At 53.7% G+C, this 16,812-nt stretch overlaps 6 protein-coding genes across 6 annotated transcripts; 2 read left to right on the forward strand and 4 right to left on the reverse strand.

Moving 5' to 3' along the window:
• Positions 1–1,163: 1,163 nt before the first annotated feature.
• Positions 1,164–2,677, reverse strand: A1O7_01147 (aryl-alcohol dehydrogenase AAD14; the record flags this gene model as incomplete). The annotated part of the gene is made up of 5 exons (XM_007755186.1): positions 1,164–1,856; positions 1,929–2,079; positions 2,141–2,229; positions 2,335–2,418; positions 2,543–2,677. 5 exons carry the CDS (start codon positions 2,675–2,677, stop codon positions 1,164–1,166), a joined length of 1,152 nt encoding a protein of 383 aa, XP_007753376.1.
• Positions 2,678–4,393: 1,716 nt separating this feature from the next.
• Positions 4,394–6,546, reverse strand: A1O7_01148 (ATP-dependent RNA helicase DED1; the record flags this gene model as incomplete). The annotated part of the gene is made up of 3 exons (XM_007755187.1): positions 4,394–4,488; positions 4,541–6,291; positions 6,344–6,546. 3 exons carry the CDS (start codon positions 6,544–6,546, stop codon positions 4,394–4,396), a joined length of 2,049 nt encoding a protein of 682 aa, XP_007753377.1.
• Positions 6,547–7,277: 731 nt separating this feature from the next.
• A1O7_01149 (peptidyl-prolyl cis-trans isomerase B (cyclophilin B)) lies at positions 7,278–8,353 on the reverse strand (the record flags this gene model as incomplete). The annotated part of the gene is made up of 4 exons (XM_007755188.1): positions 7,278–7,555; positions 7,643–7,794; positions 7,841–8,106; positions 8,165–8,353. The coding sequence occupies 4 exons, from the start codon at positions 8,351–8,353 to the stop codon at positions 7,278–7,280; spliced, it is 885 nt and encodes a 294-aa protein (XP_007753378.1).
• Positions 8,354–8,707: 354 nt separating this feature from the next.
• On the forward strand, positions 8,708–9,125 carry A1O7_01150 (30S ribosomal protein S13p/S18e; the record flags this gene model as incomplete). Its single annotated transcript, XM_007755189.1, has 2 exons — positions 8,708–8,752; positions 8,817–9,125. Exon 2 carries the CDS (start codon positions 8,868–8,870, stop codon positions 9,123–9,125), a length of 258 nt encoding a protein of 85 aa, XP_007753379.1. The 5' UTR covers positions 8,708–8,752; positions 8,817–8,867.
• Positions 9,126–9,556: 431 nt separating this feature from the next.
• On the reverse strand, positions 9,557–13,302 carry A1O7_01151 (uncharacterized protein; the record flags this gene model as incomplete). The annotated part of the gene is made up of 3 exons (XM_007755190.1): positions 9,557–11,912; positions 11,961–13,246; positions 13,276–13,302. 3 exons carry the CDS (start codon positions 13,300–13,302, stop codon positions 9,557–9,559), a joined length of 3,669 nt encoding a protein of 1,222 aa, XP_007753380.1.
• A 949-nt stretch (positions 13,303–14,251) lies between these two features.
• A1O7_01152 (uncharacterized protein) lies at positions 14,252–16,582 on the forward strand (the record flags this gene model as incomplete). The annotated part of the gene is made up of 2 exons (XM_007755191.1): positions 14,252–16,337; positions 16,404–16,582. 2 exons carry the CDS (start codon positions 14,252–14,254, stop codon positions 16,580–16,582), a joined length of 2,265 nt encoding a protein of 754 aa, XP_007753381.1.
• Between the last annotated feature and the right edge of the window lie 230 nt (positions 16,583–16,812).

A 16,812-nucleotide genomic window follows, 5' to 3' on the forward strand; every position in this document is an offset into this window, starting at 1 on the left:
AAGGATCCCACTGGCAGTATGTTACGTTGTCTACTTACCACTTGCCTCTCTTTTTGACCAGCAGGTTGTGTCACATGTGGCCATGTACTTGACCGTTACTTCAAGGGCTAAAATAACCTCTATCCACAGATCCAGAATCCTGGACTGAGACCGAGCTACGGAGGTGGCTGAAGCTGGTGAGTCCCTGTGTTTGTTTGTGCGGTTGCCCCCTTCCATACCTATTTGCGGGCGTACCTGTCTACCTGTCTACCTATGCGCGTCAGTCGATCATTATTCGGATGGCCGCATACGTACTCGGACAGTGGTATAGACTTCCATCACAATAGCACACCCCGAGGGACGGGACGGATATACCGACACATGGACAATGTTAACTATGTGCGCAGCGCAACCTCACGGCCGATTCGAAGCTGACGAGGGCGGAGCTCATCGAGCGGGTTAAAGCGAATATGAGGGTGAGGACATCGTGATCTCTCCATCGTTGACCCGAGACGACTTGCGGAATCGAAACGGGATCGAACTTGAAATTCAAGCGGCGTTCAGGGTTGATGATGGATGATATGCTTGCTACGAGGGTTTGATTGTCTAGCCACCCAATATTGGAAAATATGCCACTGGAACGGAGCTGCTGCTTGGTTTATATGTGTCCTTGATATTGCCTACTGTGTGCTTGCTTGTGCGCATTAGCTCGGTGATTCAGCGGGCGGTGAAAAGGAAGCAAAATTTGTATACAATAGCTGTCTGGCCGGACCACGGTAGAACCCACGGCACACAGACATCACTGCTGCGAAGGTTGCCCCAGAACTCCTACTACTGTCTCAATCGAGAGCACCGGAGACTGAGTATAGGTCCACAAGCGGATTGATCGAGCCCAGGAGCACAAGGGTTCGGCACATACATCGAGAATCTGCGTGACTTGGCAAAGAAACCGCCTGCCCACGCCATCTACTGTACCCCTAGATTCTTTGCACTTCCGACGTGTCAACTTGTTCATCTTGTTCATCTTGTTGTCTTGCGCAGGGTTTTCACACCGCCTACCCTTCCTCAATGGATGACGGACAGCACCATCAATCCTCACGCCTGCACGTCCCCCTCAGCGTCCCACGGCCTGCCCTTCTCCAATGGACCCGACTGACAGAACAGCAGCATCCTCATTCTCCCACTCAATGCCCCGCGGCCTTGGCCGGCGTGGGATACGCAATCTGCGCCGTACCCGCCACGATCCACGAACTCTTGCCCGTCGCCTCGGGCGACTCGCCCACAAAGTTCGACGGAAACCCCACGTCGAACTCGGTCTGACTCTCCAGGTACTGGATCTGCTCGTCCGTCAACTTGATCGACAGGGCCTTGATATTGTCGTGGAGGTGCTCGACCTTGCGGCCCCCAATGATGGGGAACACGCGCGGCGTCTTCTGGAGCACATACGCCAGCGCGATCGTCGAGAGCGACTCGATCCCATGCTCTCCCGCGACTTTCTCAAGCGCGGCGGACACTTTTTCCTGCTGCGGCGTTTGGCCCGCCGGGCCCATCATGCTGCGTAGACCCTCGCCGGCCTTTTTGCGCTCCTCGATCTGCTTCTTGCTCTGGAACTTGCCGCCGCCGATGACGTCCCAGGGCGCGAGGGCCATGCCGAAGTGCCGGGCCATGGGGATGATGTCGCGTTCAAAGTCGCGCGTCATGACATTCCAGCGACCTTGATAAACTGAAAACACAGTCTTGCCGTGGGACCGGGCGTAAGTGTTGGCGGCGGACACGATCCAGGCGGGTGTGTCGGAGATGCCCAGGTACAGGACCTTGCCTTGCTCGACTAGGATGTGCAGGCTGTCCATGACCTCCTCGATCGAGGTCGTCCAGTCCTACGTGAGCTGTGTCAGCCGGCGCACTCCCTTCAAAGTTGAAACAGTCAAAGAACCTAGATTTCAACTTACCCACCAATGCACGTACAACAGGTCAATATAGTCGGTTTGCAACTTCTCCAGGGAGTCTCGCACCGAGAGGTGCAAGCTCTTCTTGTGGTTGCCGGAGTAGTTGACCGACTTTCCTTTGCCGAGTTCCCAGCTTCGGTAGCCGGTGGTGAACCTGCGACCCGTGTTAGTCTGCGTGGTGCAAGAAGAAACAATGCCGGGAACAAGAGACGTACTTGGTGGCGAGGACAACTAGGTCCCGGTTCTTTCGTTCCTTGATCCATTCGCCGATCCACTTCTCGGACTGCTCGTTTTGGTAGTTGTTCTACAATACGCCAAAGTCAGCGTTGCTGGGGAATTGCGCCCTTGCAGGTGTCCAATGCATCGTTTTGATTGCCCTAGGAGGTTTCGTCTGAGGGGGGGAACGTACCGCGGTGTCGATGAAGTTGCCACCGGCATCGTAGAAGGCGTCGAGGAGCTTAAACGATTGCTCCTTGCTCATGCTTCCCATGAACTATACATGCAGCAAATTGATCAGCATTCGTCCGCATTCAAGAGGGGCCGAGATTGAAGTTTCGTCTCTTGTGGACGTCGGACTTCGCTCTTGGCCAAAAAATCCATGGTGGTGCGGAACTCACATCGGACCAAGCATCACCGATAGACATGGCACCCAGGCACAACGGCGAGACCCGGACGCCAGCGGTGCTGGAGAGGATGCGATACCGACCCAGCTCTGTGGGCGGCTCGGGGGCGGGGGCGAAGATACTACTCATGGTTGCTTTGCTGTTGGGTTCTAGGGAAATGTGAAGGAAGAAGAGTGAGTGAGTGCAGGACGAAACACAAATGGTCACGGGAATATCACAGACAGTGCGGAGGAAGAATGTCTCTCGAAGCTTTGGAGCTCAAGCGTTAGTGACAAAGTGATGAGCCAAAACCTCCAATGAGGTGGCTCCTTTATATATTTCGTTGACGCTGTCCTTCGCGTGTCCGCACGAGGACGGAGTACGGACTACTCGTACCCATCACGCCAGAAAGCAGGTGGAGATAGGAGCAGCTACTGGATCGAGGCATGCGAGGGCAATGAGTTATCTCCATGGCTAAAGTCCATAGCTCGTACCTACAGCAAGCTCTTCCGCTGCGATTCAGGCAGACAGTTGGATACAGGCGGTGGCGTAGCCCCTCTTTTCTCCTGGGCGAAGCACGACGGGTCTCGAATGAGGTTTCGGCTGTTGTTTCTCGAAGATGCACGGTCTGCTTCCGGTAGGTGTCCGGTCTGGGGTGGGCACTCATTCTTTCACGGGTATCCAGTTGCCGCCCGTCTCGACACGTCCATCGTCGACTCGGGCATTTCACTCAGTCTCGAACCACTGCGGTGCCTCGAAGACAGTCTCAGGAGGTAAACATCACACGCCGAGAAGCGCTGACATGGAGAAGAACGGCTTTTGCGAGTCACGGCAGTGGGATGGGGAAGCCTGTCTGCTCCCGGCGGAGTGCGGACGAATCTTCAGCAACGTCCCGACCATCTGCAAAACACTGGCGCACTCGCTACCTCGTCCTTCTGACAATCAGACCCGGACGGGCAAGGCCAGCATGTTGGTCAAACTGGAAACGATTTTGTCATGAATAACTTTTCATTGACTGTGAAGCTAATGGTGCAATTGTGGCCTGGTAAGCCTGATTCTAATGCGCCAGCGAAGACCTTTCCCTCTGGGTCTCGTCAAGTATGCTCGGTCGTCAAGCACAAGCCTTTGGAGCGTGGAAGAAGCCCACGGACCAGAAAAACCCTGGGAAGATGCACAGATGCTCTGTACCGATTATCTTTCTGCCCTTGTCCGTGGTAGAAAGCTTCCATCCATATGATCCCGGTCATTTCCTGTTGTCCCCTGGACCTCTCGTAAAAGCTCGTGATTGATCATTCGTGTCATGTCCACATGTCGAAAAAGTCTATTTGATTCATGTCCCACAGGATGGCGAAAGAGAGAAGAAACCTGCAATAACTTTTGGTGCTTTTCGTCGCCGAAGAACGAACCTCGACCGTGGCCGGAAAGGAAGCCTCCAAGCCTGAAAGCCCTCTCGAGGGCCATCATTGAGTCTCGTCATTCATTGCTGCAAGTTTGTGCGTGCGCCGTCGCCACTCTCTTCCGTTTGAAACCGACGCCGTGTTGTGAGTCTGGTGTTCGTCGCACACATCGTCTGTTTTTCCTCTGTTCACATGAGGAAGTTTCGACATGCTGAGGGTATCTGGAAATCGATCGGAAAAAGCCAACGCTATCTATCAGTGTATCATGCTGTGCCCGATAAAAACAGTTGCTCGAAAAGCGACCTTTGCGTCGCCATGGTCGAAGAAGCAAGCTCCTGTTGAGTCAGAGCCTGCTCATGCTTCACAACGCCTGGCCGCCCTTCAAGAGCACAAGTGTCGAAGTCGAAAGGAAATACCGAGTTGAGAAGAAGAAGTCAATGCCGTGTCGTGCGTAAACGCCATTGACCGTTTACCACCAGGAAGATGGACCGCTGGCACCACCAGGGTTGCCATATCCTCCGCCGCCATAAGCCCCACCGCCGTAGGGAGCCCCACCACCATAGCCTGCCACTGTCAGTGAATGCTTTGAGCAAATGGAAGCTGAAAGGAGACTTACCGCCGCCGCCGCCGTAGCCACTGCCACCACCATATCCGCCGCCGTAAGAAGGAGGACCTCCTGCTCCGCCCGCACCGCCGCCCATGCGACGCATATCACGAGTAGCAGAAGCACCACGACCGCCACCGCCACGGCCACGTCCTCCGCGACCGCCTCCGAAGCCAGAGCTCTCGCGAGCAATGTTCTCCAGGAAGCCGGGGACTTCCTGGTTGGCCTCCTTGAGAAGCTCAATCAAGTCCCTAACAATGCCTCGGTTACCGCGGTTGAAGAACGCAGTCGATAGTCCGGTGTTGCCAGCACGACCAGTACGACCAATGCGGTGGACATAGTCATCGATATCAGTTGGGAGGTCGTAATTGACAACGTGCATCACATTGGGAATATCAAGTCCTCTGGCGGCAACAGCAGTGGCAACCATGATTGGGCATCGTCCATTGCGGAAGAACTCGAGAGCTCGCTCACGCTCACGCTGGGTTCTATCACCGTGGATTGCCGTAGCTGGGAAACCTTGATTGATGAGGTAGTCGGACAAGGTATCAGCCATGCGCTTGGTCTCCACGAAGATCAAAGTCAGACCGGCTTTGTGTGTGTGAAGGATATCAAGCAAGATGGAGCGCTTGTCTTGATCTTCGACATATTCGACCTTCTGGGTGATGTTTTCGGATGTCGAGCCGACACGACCGACAGACAAGAAGACATAGTCCTTGAGGAAATCTCTCGCCAACATCTGAATGTCGCGGGGGAAGGTTGCTGAGAACATGAGCGTCTGACGGTTCTGGACGGTGGGCATGTCTTCGCCCTCGACAATGCGGCGGATCTGGGGCTCGAAACCCATGTCAAGCATACGATCGGCCTCGTCGAGAACCAGATACTTGATGTTGGCCAATGAGATGCGACCTCGTTCTATGAGATCGACGAGACGGCCGGGGGTAGCAACGAGCAGATCGCAGCCACGTTCGATGGAGCGGAGCTGAGTGCCAATGTCGGCGCCACCATAGACCACACATGGTCGCACCCAAGAGCGGTATGAGAATTTTCGAGCTTCGTCGTAGATCTGGGAGACCAACTCGCGGGTGGGGGCAAGAATCAGAGAAGTCGGGAACGCCTTGCGTTGGCGGAAACCACCTCCGCTTGCTGGATTGGCAGACGGACCATTCTGGAAGGCCTGGGAGAGGATTGGGAACAAGAAACCACCAGTCTTGCCAGAACCAGTCTGAGCGCAGGCCATGAGATCTCGTCCGCCCATGACGATGGGGATCGAGTACTTTTGTACAGGTGTGGGGGTGGTGTAGCGAGAGAGTTTGATGTTGCCGAGTAGGTGATCATCGAGGGGAGGGTTTGTGAAGGAGTTGACGGGTTCAGGAACGTCATGACCGCTGGCTTCGACGGGAATGTCGTCGTAGTTGGCGAAGTTGATGCCAGTAGTCTGCTTGGTCGGGTCGTTGGGCACGCCAAACAGCTCACGCTCGACCTTCGGATTCGGTGGACCAGCAATGTGTTGACCATCTCTCCACTGACCTTCTCCTGAACCTCGGGCAGAACCGCCACCACCGTAGCTGCCACCATATCCGCCGCCATGGCCGCCGCCGTGACCACCACCCGGAGCACCGTAGGCATTGGGATTGAAGGGACGAGGATTGTGACCGGCGCCCCAGCCGTTGGACTGAGGAGCAGGGCCAGGAGGCCCAGGGGCAGGACCACCAGGGCCGGGCTTGAAATCAGGAGCAGCCGCCCAGCTTCCGTTGTTTTGGCTGAGAATTGTCAGTGAATTACTCAGAAGGACCAGAGTGTTGTTCAACATACGTATTGTTGGCCCAAGCACTACCGTTCAGACCTTGAGCTGCCATCGGCCCAGGGCCAGGACCAGCGCCGTCCAAGCCCATCATTGGGGGAGGACCGCGAGCGGATGAGCCGCGGAGGTGAGGTGGGATGTAGGCAGCTCGACCGCCTGGAGCGTGTCGAGAGTCATTGAGAGAGAGACCATTCATGTTCAGAGAATCAGCCATGTTTAGCAATTGATTCGGTTGTGAAATCTGCGAAAATCCAGGTCAGTCAAAACTCCAGGTGGGATGATGTCGATCAAGGATTTGCCAGAGTAATGTTTCCTCAAGAAAATTCCAGAAAAAATCCAGGTCTCGCGAGGATCGAGGAACAGGTGCGGGCGAAGCAGATCGATGAATGGAGGAGGTGAAGGACTCACAGGTTGTTGTGATAAGTGATTTGAGTGTGGAATTGAGGCTGCGGATGAAGCGTTGAGTCTTAAGAAACTGAGGGACTGGTGAATCTTTCGTGTCCGGCAGATAGAATGAGAGACACAGAACGCCTCTCCAAGTCTATCCGAAAGTGAAAACGAAAGGCACAATGAAAGGACAGTGGACTTTTCAGTTGAGGTGTTGTGGATGAGGGAGGATGTTTGATTGACAATGTGGTTTGAGGTTTTGAAGATGAAAAGTTGAAAGCGCAGCCTGTTACGAAGAAGTTAAAATTTCTCTAGGGAGCCAGCGGCAACCTGCAGATTCGCTGATAGGCTACGCCATTCTACGCTGCCAAGATAGCCAGGTTTGCCACGATAGGGGTTAAGGCTTAATTAGTGATGCAGAAGCGTGCGGTCGGTGGCAAAGCGACGCGCTGCTATTACTGTGTACGTGCATTGCACAAGGAACATGAGGCTTTTACATTCACTGACGGTAAGTCATACACCCTTCAGACCTTTTCATCAAACATGGATTTTGTCTGTCTATGCCATGCTTTTCTCATCCACTTTTTGGTATGCCGCTCGCCGTCTTCTAACTAGGTAGAAGATGACGGCCATGATCAACAGGAAGAAGACGGCCTTCTGCATGTAGGCTTGTGTGATCAAAGCCTCCGCAGGAGCAGAAACCTCTCCCGCAGCTGGCACATCCTTGGCGGGAGTCTCAACCTCGTTCTCTGGCGACGGCGCTTCCGTGTCGATCTTCTCGTCGTTATCATCGTCATCCAGGTATTCAGGGTGCAAAGTGGAATACACCGATGGTTCTGCAAAGGAGGTCTCAGCGACCGTTCAAAGGAGTAGTAATCCGAGAGCAGTACCCGCCCTCAAATCCTACAATTCGTTATGGATACCTTCAGGCGGGACTTCAAGTTCTCCGCTCTTTGCGATGGTGACCGGTTTGGCCGGACGGTCGCCTGAACCCTTTGGAACATTCTCAATCTGCTCCACGACGTCGTAGCCTTCGAGGACTTCGCCAAAGACGACGTGGCGGCCATCAAGCCAGCTGTGGTTCGTTAGCGGGTTCACTTGTCCCAAGCGAGATCCCGTACCTTGTAATCACCGTGGTGATGAAGAATTGAGACCCATTGGTGTCCTTTCCTGCATTGGCCATGCTCAGCAAGCCCTTCTTGGTGTGCTTCAACTTGAAGTTCTCGTCTTCAAACTTGTTCCCATAGATCGACTTTCCGCCTGTGCCATCTCCTTTTGTGAAATCACCGCCCTGAATCATGAATTGCTTGATGACTCGGTGAAAACTCGACCCTTCGTAGCCAAAGCCCTTCTCGCCTGTAGCCAGTGCTCGGAAGTTCTCTGCAGTCTGAGAAGCAGGGGGCTTTAGCAAGAGATTCGAGGCCGAAAGGACCAAGTCAGCGTACCTTTGGTACGGTCTTGCCGTAGAGACCCATGACGATTCGACCCAGAGGCTGGCCGTCATGTTCAATGTCGAAGTAGACCTTGTGAGTGATCTTGGGGCCCTTTGCAGCTTGAGCAGTCTGGCCCATGAATAAGAAGGTTGCGGTCAAAATGACCATCAGCGAGATGATGATTCGCTGGACGTTAGCCATCTCGAGCCACATCGATCTGGTTATGTCGAGCTTCTAGCGATGTAACGGACGGGTTGGGGGTCGAGGTCGAAGGATAGACGGGACGGGGCGCTGAGGGACACATTGCAGGCACTTTGACCAGCCAAGGGCAGTACGGTGAATCCCTCAGCTCCGAGCTGCGACGAGGCTGCGGTAACTATCGGCAAGGCTGTACTTCACCTTCTCGGACATGCCAGAAATTCGGACCAGTCTCTTGCACATCGAATAAAGCAGCCACCACAGTACCCAGCAGAAGCGGCGGAGGAGGTGGCATCATGGTGAGCATTCTCTCCAAAATATCGGCAAGTTGAAACGATGCTGACGGATCGTGAATAGGTGTTCATCCTGGGGGTCAACTTCCCGGAACACCGTTTTGTATGGGTATGCATTCTCTACTGCCCTCTCTCTTGCTCGACCAGCGCAATCTTGTTGACGGATTCTACAGCGCTCCCTTGAAACCTTCTTCGGTATCGGCTCTGCAACTCGAGCCAAAATAATGTCGCGCTTCCACCTCCACAATACTATCAAAGTTGGCGAATTGACTCAAACCCAAGTCCTCGACCTAACCGCGCACCTCGACTCCATGCCGATCGAAAACCACCTGCGACGGAAAATGCAGCAGGATATCGCCAGGCTCAGGGATACCGGCACGTATAGAGGCAGAAGGCACGCAATGAACTTGCCTGTAAGAGGGCAGAACACTAGGAGCCAAATCAAGACAGCACGGAAGCTCAACAGGGTGGAAAGGTTCTAGTTTGATGCCTGTCTTTTTACACAGCCTTATGCTGTTCGCGACGGTGCATGGCACGTTGAGTGTACAGAACGCTCACTTGAAGCTTGTCGAGCGATGCCTCGACAGTCGAAACGTGATGATTTGGGGGTCTGGGCGACTATCGGTTGCTGTCGCCGAACTAGACCCGAATGATTTCTAAGATCACTTGGTACGGGCCGTTTCCTTCCACGTTGGAAAGGCCAGGGAAATCGAGAGCCTCGTGAGTGGCATTGGAGAGTCTACATTCCACTGAGCGGACAGCAGAGTGCATCTACTTACCATGAGACTACGAGGGAAGGATGCTGATCACTATGGATCGAGTTGTATTTGTATGTACATCTCGTGATCATGATGTACAATCAAAAGAAGTCGTTCTAAACCAAGTGTAACGGGTATCATGAAGCTCTAACCTCTCATAAGTTCGTGGTAACAGTCATGCTGTTACTATGTACCAGCAACGTGGGTGGCAGTCCACCAGCCAAAACTTCCAAGTCGCTAATATACCCAAGACTGTCCGTTTCGCTACGGTACGTTCCCTCAAATGGTGCAGGCAGCGTGGTAAAGATGACTGCCGTGTCATCACTGTTCTGGGAGATGATCTCGTTCAGGATCAGATGTTGTGCTCGACTTGGAAGTTCGTTGAACGATAGCGGTATCGAGGCACCTGTAGGGAAGCCCTGCGCTAAGGGTTGAGGATTGGCACTGTCGTCTCGTGCCCGCTGGTAGATGGATGGTTTTGGCGCTGGGATATCCTCATCTGCTTCCTGCCGCCGTGGATGTGGATCATCGGCAAACATAATCGAAGGACCAGCCTCATCTTCAACATTCACCTTCGTAGGTGGCACTGGCTCAGACGTGAAGTTGGAAGATACTGCTCGAGATGCGTGGGACGAAGCAGCAATGTCTAGGCTGTGCCTAGGAGATGAAGCAGCAGGGTTGGAAACCGCCCGACTCCGTCCTCGCCTTTGTTCACCGTTCTCTGCATGCAAGATATCCTCTTCGAACTGAAGTTGTGGTCGTGGTGAAGTTGATTTTCCCCTGCTAGAGGTTTTCTTGCTCTTCCGGCTCGATTTGTTGGAGCTCGCCCTGCTGCTCTTCTTGGATGAGGACCCACGTACCCTATTTGGCGGGCTGCCCTCGGACCTGTCCTGATCCTCATCATCGTCGTCATCGTCATCGTCATCGTCGTCGTCTGTGTCCCCGTCCATGTCGTCGGTATCAGAACGCTCCGAGTCGCTTGGATGAGATGCATGTCGGCTGAGCATGTCGTCGTCTATGCGTGAAGTTCTCATAGAAAGGCTGACGCCTAGACTTGATAAATTGCCATAGGAGGACCTCTTCCTTGGGTGCGTCAAGATCCTACGCAGTCCATCGAGTCGCACAATTGCACTCTCTCTTCTCCCTGGGAAAGATGAGCTTGGCCAGGCAACATCATCTGTAAGTGAGAGAGCATCAATAGCATTGATGTCGCCGGACCGTGTTCTACCACGAAGTCTGAGGAGTTCTTGCCACCATACCTCGTCTTCTAGGATCTTGTTGACGTTCTCTTGGGTTTCCTCGTCCACAGCTTCTCCATTGACGATGTAATTGTAAGATTTGAGGGTTCCACAGGCAAACCAGAACACCATGACCTCTGCCTTGATACGAAGATTTTCCAGCAGAGAACGTACTCGGGATCGCTCCTCCTCGACGTCGCTCTCGTACTCGACAAAGACACCAACTCGAAGTTTGTACGACCGCTTCCATGACGGCACGGTGTTGAGAATGCATCCCAGCTGTAAAATCAGCGTGTAAGTGTCGAAGTTGGTGGTTGTGACATTCCGTGGCTCGCCTTCCGCCTCAGAGGTAAGATCGGCGGACATCTGAATAGGCCAAAGGTCGATGTATTTCTTCGTGCCGTCCTTAACCTTTGGTAGCTCCAGGTCCGCGAAACCGACGGCAATGGCAACGTTGGTTCTGAGCTTGAGGATCATGTCCTCCAAAACCATAACGTAGCTCTGAATGTCTGTTCGTTTCTCGATGTGACAGGTATCAGTGGGAAGCTCTCCTTGCACCTGGCTCCGGCTCCTTAGTCGCCTTCGAACTGATCCTGCCTTTCTTTCCGGTGGGGGACTGGGTATATCAACTAGCGGCTGCTCTGACCGGAACTGCTGCAGGTTGTAGAAGCCGAAAACGACGATATTGGGGCGCATGCCGCCCAGGCCAGCAGAAAGGAAGATGTTTCTTGCTCCCCATTCAATGGAGGGTGATATGGCCACGTTGACAAACGCCTTGATCCGGGACATCTCGATGAACTTGTTCCATGCTGCTTGCTGACGGCGAGCTTCAGGCACCGAATCTCCAAAGTTCTGAGTGACAATGACGTGACCGATGATGAACAAGGCACCTTTCTTGAGGGAGTTGCAGAACTGAATAAGCTTGTAACTCCGTCTGGGGTCATTAACAAGCAGCAAAATCTGCGGTCGCCAGAATTTGACGTGCTCGGTCTTCAGTCTTAGCAGATACTTTCGTACTTGGTGGTAGATGAGCACTTCCGAAATTGAACCCCACGGCTTCGGAGGCGTGGTATAGTGGATGAGTATGATCAAGACGAGCAGGATGCAAACGGAGCCCGACGCCGAAATACCATCAACAAAGAACATGCTGCCGATACTGAGGAGTGCACCGGCGGCGGCAGTCCACCAGTTAAAATAGGAGAATGAAGGTCGAAAGTTGGGTGCCGATCCGATTTTCAGGAGGAAAGTTGCCACATTCAGGGCGAAGAATGTCCTAGAGAGTCGTTATTGCTAGCTGCCAATCAGTAGATATGCGACTTACATGAGGTAGGCCATGGTAATGAGAGAGGCAATCTGATTGATGTCCAGGAGGAGAACGAGTTGAGTGACGACAAATGTGCAAAGAATTGCGTAAATCGGCTCGTCGTTCTTCGCTGTACCCTGCCCGAATATTGATAGTCCGGGTATAACTTTGTCTCTAGCAATGGCCTGTAGCTGTTTTGCCGGGCCGATGATACCCATCAAGACGGAAAAGAATGTCGAGGACAACTCTCCAGCCAGGATGAGAACTCCGGATACACTTGCGTCCTGGACCACATTGGCGTTCCTGTAGAAGGACTCTCTGGTAATACTTGCTGCCATAGCCACGATAACGAGGGTATATGCAACGAATGTCAAGCCGAGCCCGGCCAGAGTACCCCGAGGAATGGACGAGCTAGGATTTTTCAGATCGCCAGACATACTCGCTCCGGCAAGAATACCTCCCGTAGCCGGGAAAAGGATGCCAAAGAGGTCTTGATAGTTTTCCTTGCCTTTCAACTGACTCCCAGCAGCTCCCTTTGTGAAATGAGGCAGCAGATTTTCCTTCAACGTGTCAAGCCTGAAACCCGTGAACTGTAGAAACTGCTTCTTGGTCTCAAATGGTCCCCGAACAATTGCTGACAGTGGAACGCTGAAGGTTGCAAGCAGCAGAATCATCAGCAGGCCATTGCTTGCTCGAGCAAAGATGGAACTTCCAGCCATACAGATGACAACACAGAGTATGACTACCAGGGTACTCCAGAGGTATGCCCACCATTTTCCTTCAGGCAGCGTGTTTTCCCAATTGCCACTATCACGACCAAAGTTGTAGGTCACACAGTCAACGAGACCCGCAGCGTTCATTCCTGTGTTGAAAACGAAGCCGAGATACGAGACCAATCCAATTGCTCCGCCAAACTCGGGACCGAGAGATCTGGAAATCAGGTAGTAAGCACCACCACCTCTGACTGTCCCGTTGGAAGCGACTGCAGACAGAGACAGTGTGGTGACCAGATTGATGGCATAGGCAGCAACGAGCATGACCAGCATACCCCCCACGCCGCTTTGGCCCAGGATAAAGCCGAATCGGATGAACATCAGGATGCTCAGCACATTGAGACTGGTGGGTATAAATACCCCAGAGATCGTTCCCAGTTTTTCCGTGCCAGCAACTGGGCGCGCCGGAGTGCTGTCCTTGTTGACGGCGGACGTCTCGACCTTGCGGCTTTCACTAGCGGGATGTACAGTCAAAGGATGTCCTGGTATGGACAGGCCTGTGACTATAGTATCCCGCTGGCGGTTGGTGTCCTGCGTATCTTGAAAGCAGTCAAAGGTACCATAAGCTTCGGACGAGGCCCTGCCATGTCGGCTGAGGGAAAGATCCGGCTCGAAGGGCTGGGCAGTTCCAGGCCTAGCACGAAGATGGCTTGAGACCTCGTGAGCAGACTGTGGACGATGTTCCTCAGGTGTTGCCGGCAAGGATGATCGTCGTAGTAATTGAGCAGCTTCGTCAGTGGCCGTCCGTGTTAGAAACGCAGGACCACGTCGGCTCCCATGGCGTCGTCCTCTTCCCAAGTCGGGCCAGCCTTTTCCTCCTATGCCAGCCATAATGGTTTGAGAAGAGCTTCCAATGAGAATCCATAATCAGTCCATGATTGGTGGATTATCCGGTATGCGGCTCGGGATGGATGTCGACTCTCAGACCCTTGGTCTCGACGTTGAACCAATCCTGGCTCTGAAGGCAGTAGTTCCTGAGAGGATTCTCAAACTCGGAAGAAGCGATAAAACTATAGTATCCGATACGTAAGAGGTGGAGAGAATGCTAACAGCACCAGGAACTATTACACATAAAGAAGAGATCTGAGGTCAATAATGACGCCGCAGAGGTCGAAGCCACGTCGAAGGGTTTTCCTTGTGGCGTGCGGCACCCGAAAGGCTTGGAAGGACCAGAAGCAAGGGCCCGGGACTTCTGCTAGGGGGAACAGTTAAAGGATGCCATTGGCCCAAGCCTCGCTATCGGCTTCCTCCGCACGCAAAGGTGCGCCCGGGGCCCCCCCATCTCTCCCCTAAGGAACACGCGCTGTGGCTGCGGTGCCGCAAGCAGCATAGGCGTGTGACGTCGGACCTCAAAGGGAAAAACGCCTCCCAATCCGCGTCCTCGAATTTCTTCGCTTGCACGGCCGTTCGCACCTGTACCTGATCACTTGCTCCGCCCACATGCCATATCTTTGCTGGGTTACCTTCCGTGTAGGAGTTATATACCAGATTGTATTCTCATGATCTTGTAATAGCACCATCTCCACAGTGGCCTTAATGTCGTCGGTCAGATCCACGTCTACTCCTGTGGACGTAGGCTCAAGAAGTCCAGCGGCAGTAGGCAGTTTACACTCCAGACATGCCTCGATAGCACGATTATCTTCGCCAGTCCCTTCGGGTCGCCTCAATACGCCTCCTGTCCAGCAAGTGCCCACACCCCAGCAGATAGCAGCCGACTACGACGATGCCAACCTGCCCAAACTCGACCAGTCCGGCTCATTGCCAGGACCAGGACCGTCTGCCCTGTCGAGTGCGCTCGCTGATGCAAGAAACCATATTCCGCCTCAAGCTCAAACTCCTCCACCCGCCTCAACGCCGAAACAGCCCTTATTAACAACTGGTGCAGGATTGGGCGGTCATGACAGATTACCCAGAAGCAATTATGGCTCGTTCAGCGCTCGTGACATGGCTGGCAGTCCCGCTCCAACGGAAGATCCAGAGGTGGTCAAGAGACATCTAGTGCAGCCGGAACAAGGCTCGACCAGATACGGGAGGTCGCTTCGCTTGGACTTGACGGATGGAAGCGGCCTGGACGCGAACGAGTTTTCGAGCCTGAGATTACAGGGAGGAGATGTGACACGCGCCGTATATCGGTGGGCAGAAGAGCAGGCGACTAATCAGCCGGGGAAGGCCCAGAGGAGCAAGAGCTTCACCATCGCACGGCCTGACCCGGAAAGTGAGACAACGGATATCCAGAACATTCGAGTGCCCGGCGGGTTTCGTCGACACTTCCTGCGTAAAGCCGCAGAAAGTCCTGCCCGCGAAGGTCAAAGAGCGAACGGCAGTGCTGCGACTGGCAGAAATCCCCGTACCCCGTCTACTGGCAATGGTCCGCCTCGCCTGTTCACGAACAATTTTCTGGAGTTCCTCACACTGTACGGCCACTTTGCAGGCGAGGACCTGGAGGAAGATGATGAGGTGCTCGAGCCAGACGAATATTTCTCCTCTGACGCTTATGATGACGAGGGCAGCGACAGAGAAGCGACGGAGGACAGTGCTTTGCTTACGCCCGGTGGACTGCGAAAACGGAAACACAAGGAGCGCGCACCAACCGGCACTGGCAGCAGCTTCAACGCCGCTTTGCTGCTTCTCAAATCGTTTGTCGGTACAGGCGTCCTGTTCCTCCCTCGGGCATTCCTGAACGGAGGCATGCTCTTTTCGTCGCTGGTCCTGCTCGGCGTGGCCATGCTCAGTTACTATTGCTTCCTCTTGCTCATCAGTACCCGCAGCAGGGTCGAGGCGTCATTTGGTGACATGGGCGGCATTCTGTACGGCAAATGGATGAGGGCCGCAATTCTGTTCTCAATTGTTTTGAGCCAGGTCGGCTTCGTGGCCGCCTATACTGTTTTCACGTCCGAAAACCTGCAGGCGTTCGTGCTGGCGGTGTCCAAGTGCAAAACGTTCATCGACATCAAGTTTATGGTCCTGATGCAACTCGTCATCTTCCTGCCCCTGAGCTTGATCAGGGATATAGGAAAACTGGGCTTCACGGCTCTCGTTGCAGACGCGTTCATCCTCGTCGGCCTGATTTATTTATATTACTACGACATTGCGACCATTGTCGACAACAAAGGCATCTCAGACATCACCCTCTTCAACCCAGCGACATGGACTCTCTTCATCGGCACAGCCATCTTCACGTTCGAGGGTGTCGGGCTCATCATCCCCATTCAGGAATCAATGAGGAAGCCTCAGAACTTCCCCGGCGTCCTCGCCACCGTCATGGTTATAATCACTTTGCTCTTCACGTCCATGGGCGCCCTTTCGTACGCGGCATACGGCTCCAAGACCAAAACCGTGGTGCTCCTCAACCTTCCACAGGACAACAAGATGGTCAACGGGGTCCAATTCCTCTATTCGCTCGCCATCCTGCTCAGCACTCCATTGCAGCTCTTCCCAGCCATCCGCATCATGGAGAACGAACTGTTCAGCCGCTCGGGGAAATACAACCCCTGGATTAAATGGCAGAAGAACGTGTTTCGCTTCTTCCTCTGTTTCGTCTGTGCGCTCATAGCTTGGGGCGGAGCTGGCGACCTCGACAAGTTCGTCGCCCTGGTCGGCAGCTTCGCTTGCATTCCCTTGGGTAAGTTCGACGCCCCCTTTAGCCACATTATCGTGCATCAAGGCCAAGGCTAACAAACTCAAAAAGTGTACATCTACCCGCCAATGCTTCACTTGAAGGCCGTCTCAAAGACCCGGTGGCAACGCGGCCTGGACTACGCCATGTGTATCTTTGGTGTTGCAAGCTGTGCGTATACCACCGTTTTGACTGTGCAGCAGTGGGCGGGAGGAAGTGGCGCGAAGGAACCCGGATACTGTGACTCTTGAACCACGCATTGTTTCAAGAGAGGTGGGTTGGATATCACCACCACCAGTATTTAGATGTATAGAAGTAGGGACAGCGGGAAGCATTAGAGAGCGTGCGTTCACTGATACAGTACCCCCCTTGTATACGGCATGACAATCCATGATAGCGTAGCGCTGTGGATGCGTATAGATGCAAGAGTTGCAAGAGCTTGGCCGGATATGAGGACTCTGCAAGAAGATTGAATTACAGT

The sequence above is a fragment of the Cladophialophora yegresii genome (assembly GCF_000585515.1).
Source record: "Cladophialophora yegresii CBS 114405 chromosome Unknown aczIN-supercont1.1, whole genome shotgun sequence".
NCBI lineage: Eukaryota > Fungi > Ascomycota > Eurotiomycetes > Chaetothyriales > Herpotrichiellaceae > Cladophialophora > Cladophialophora yegresii.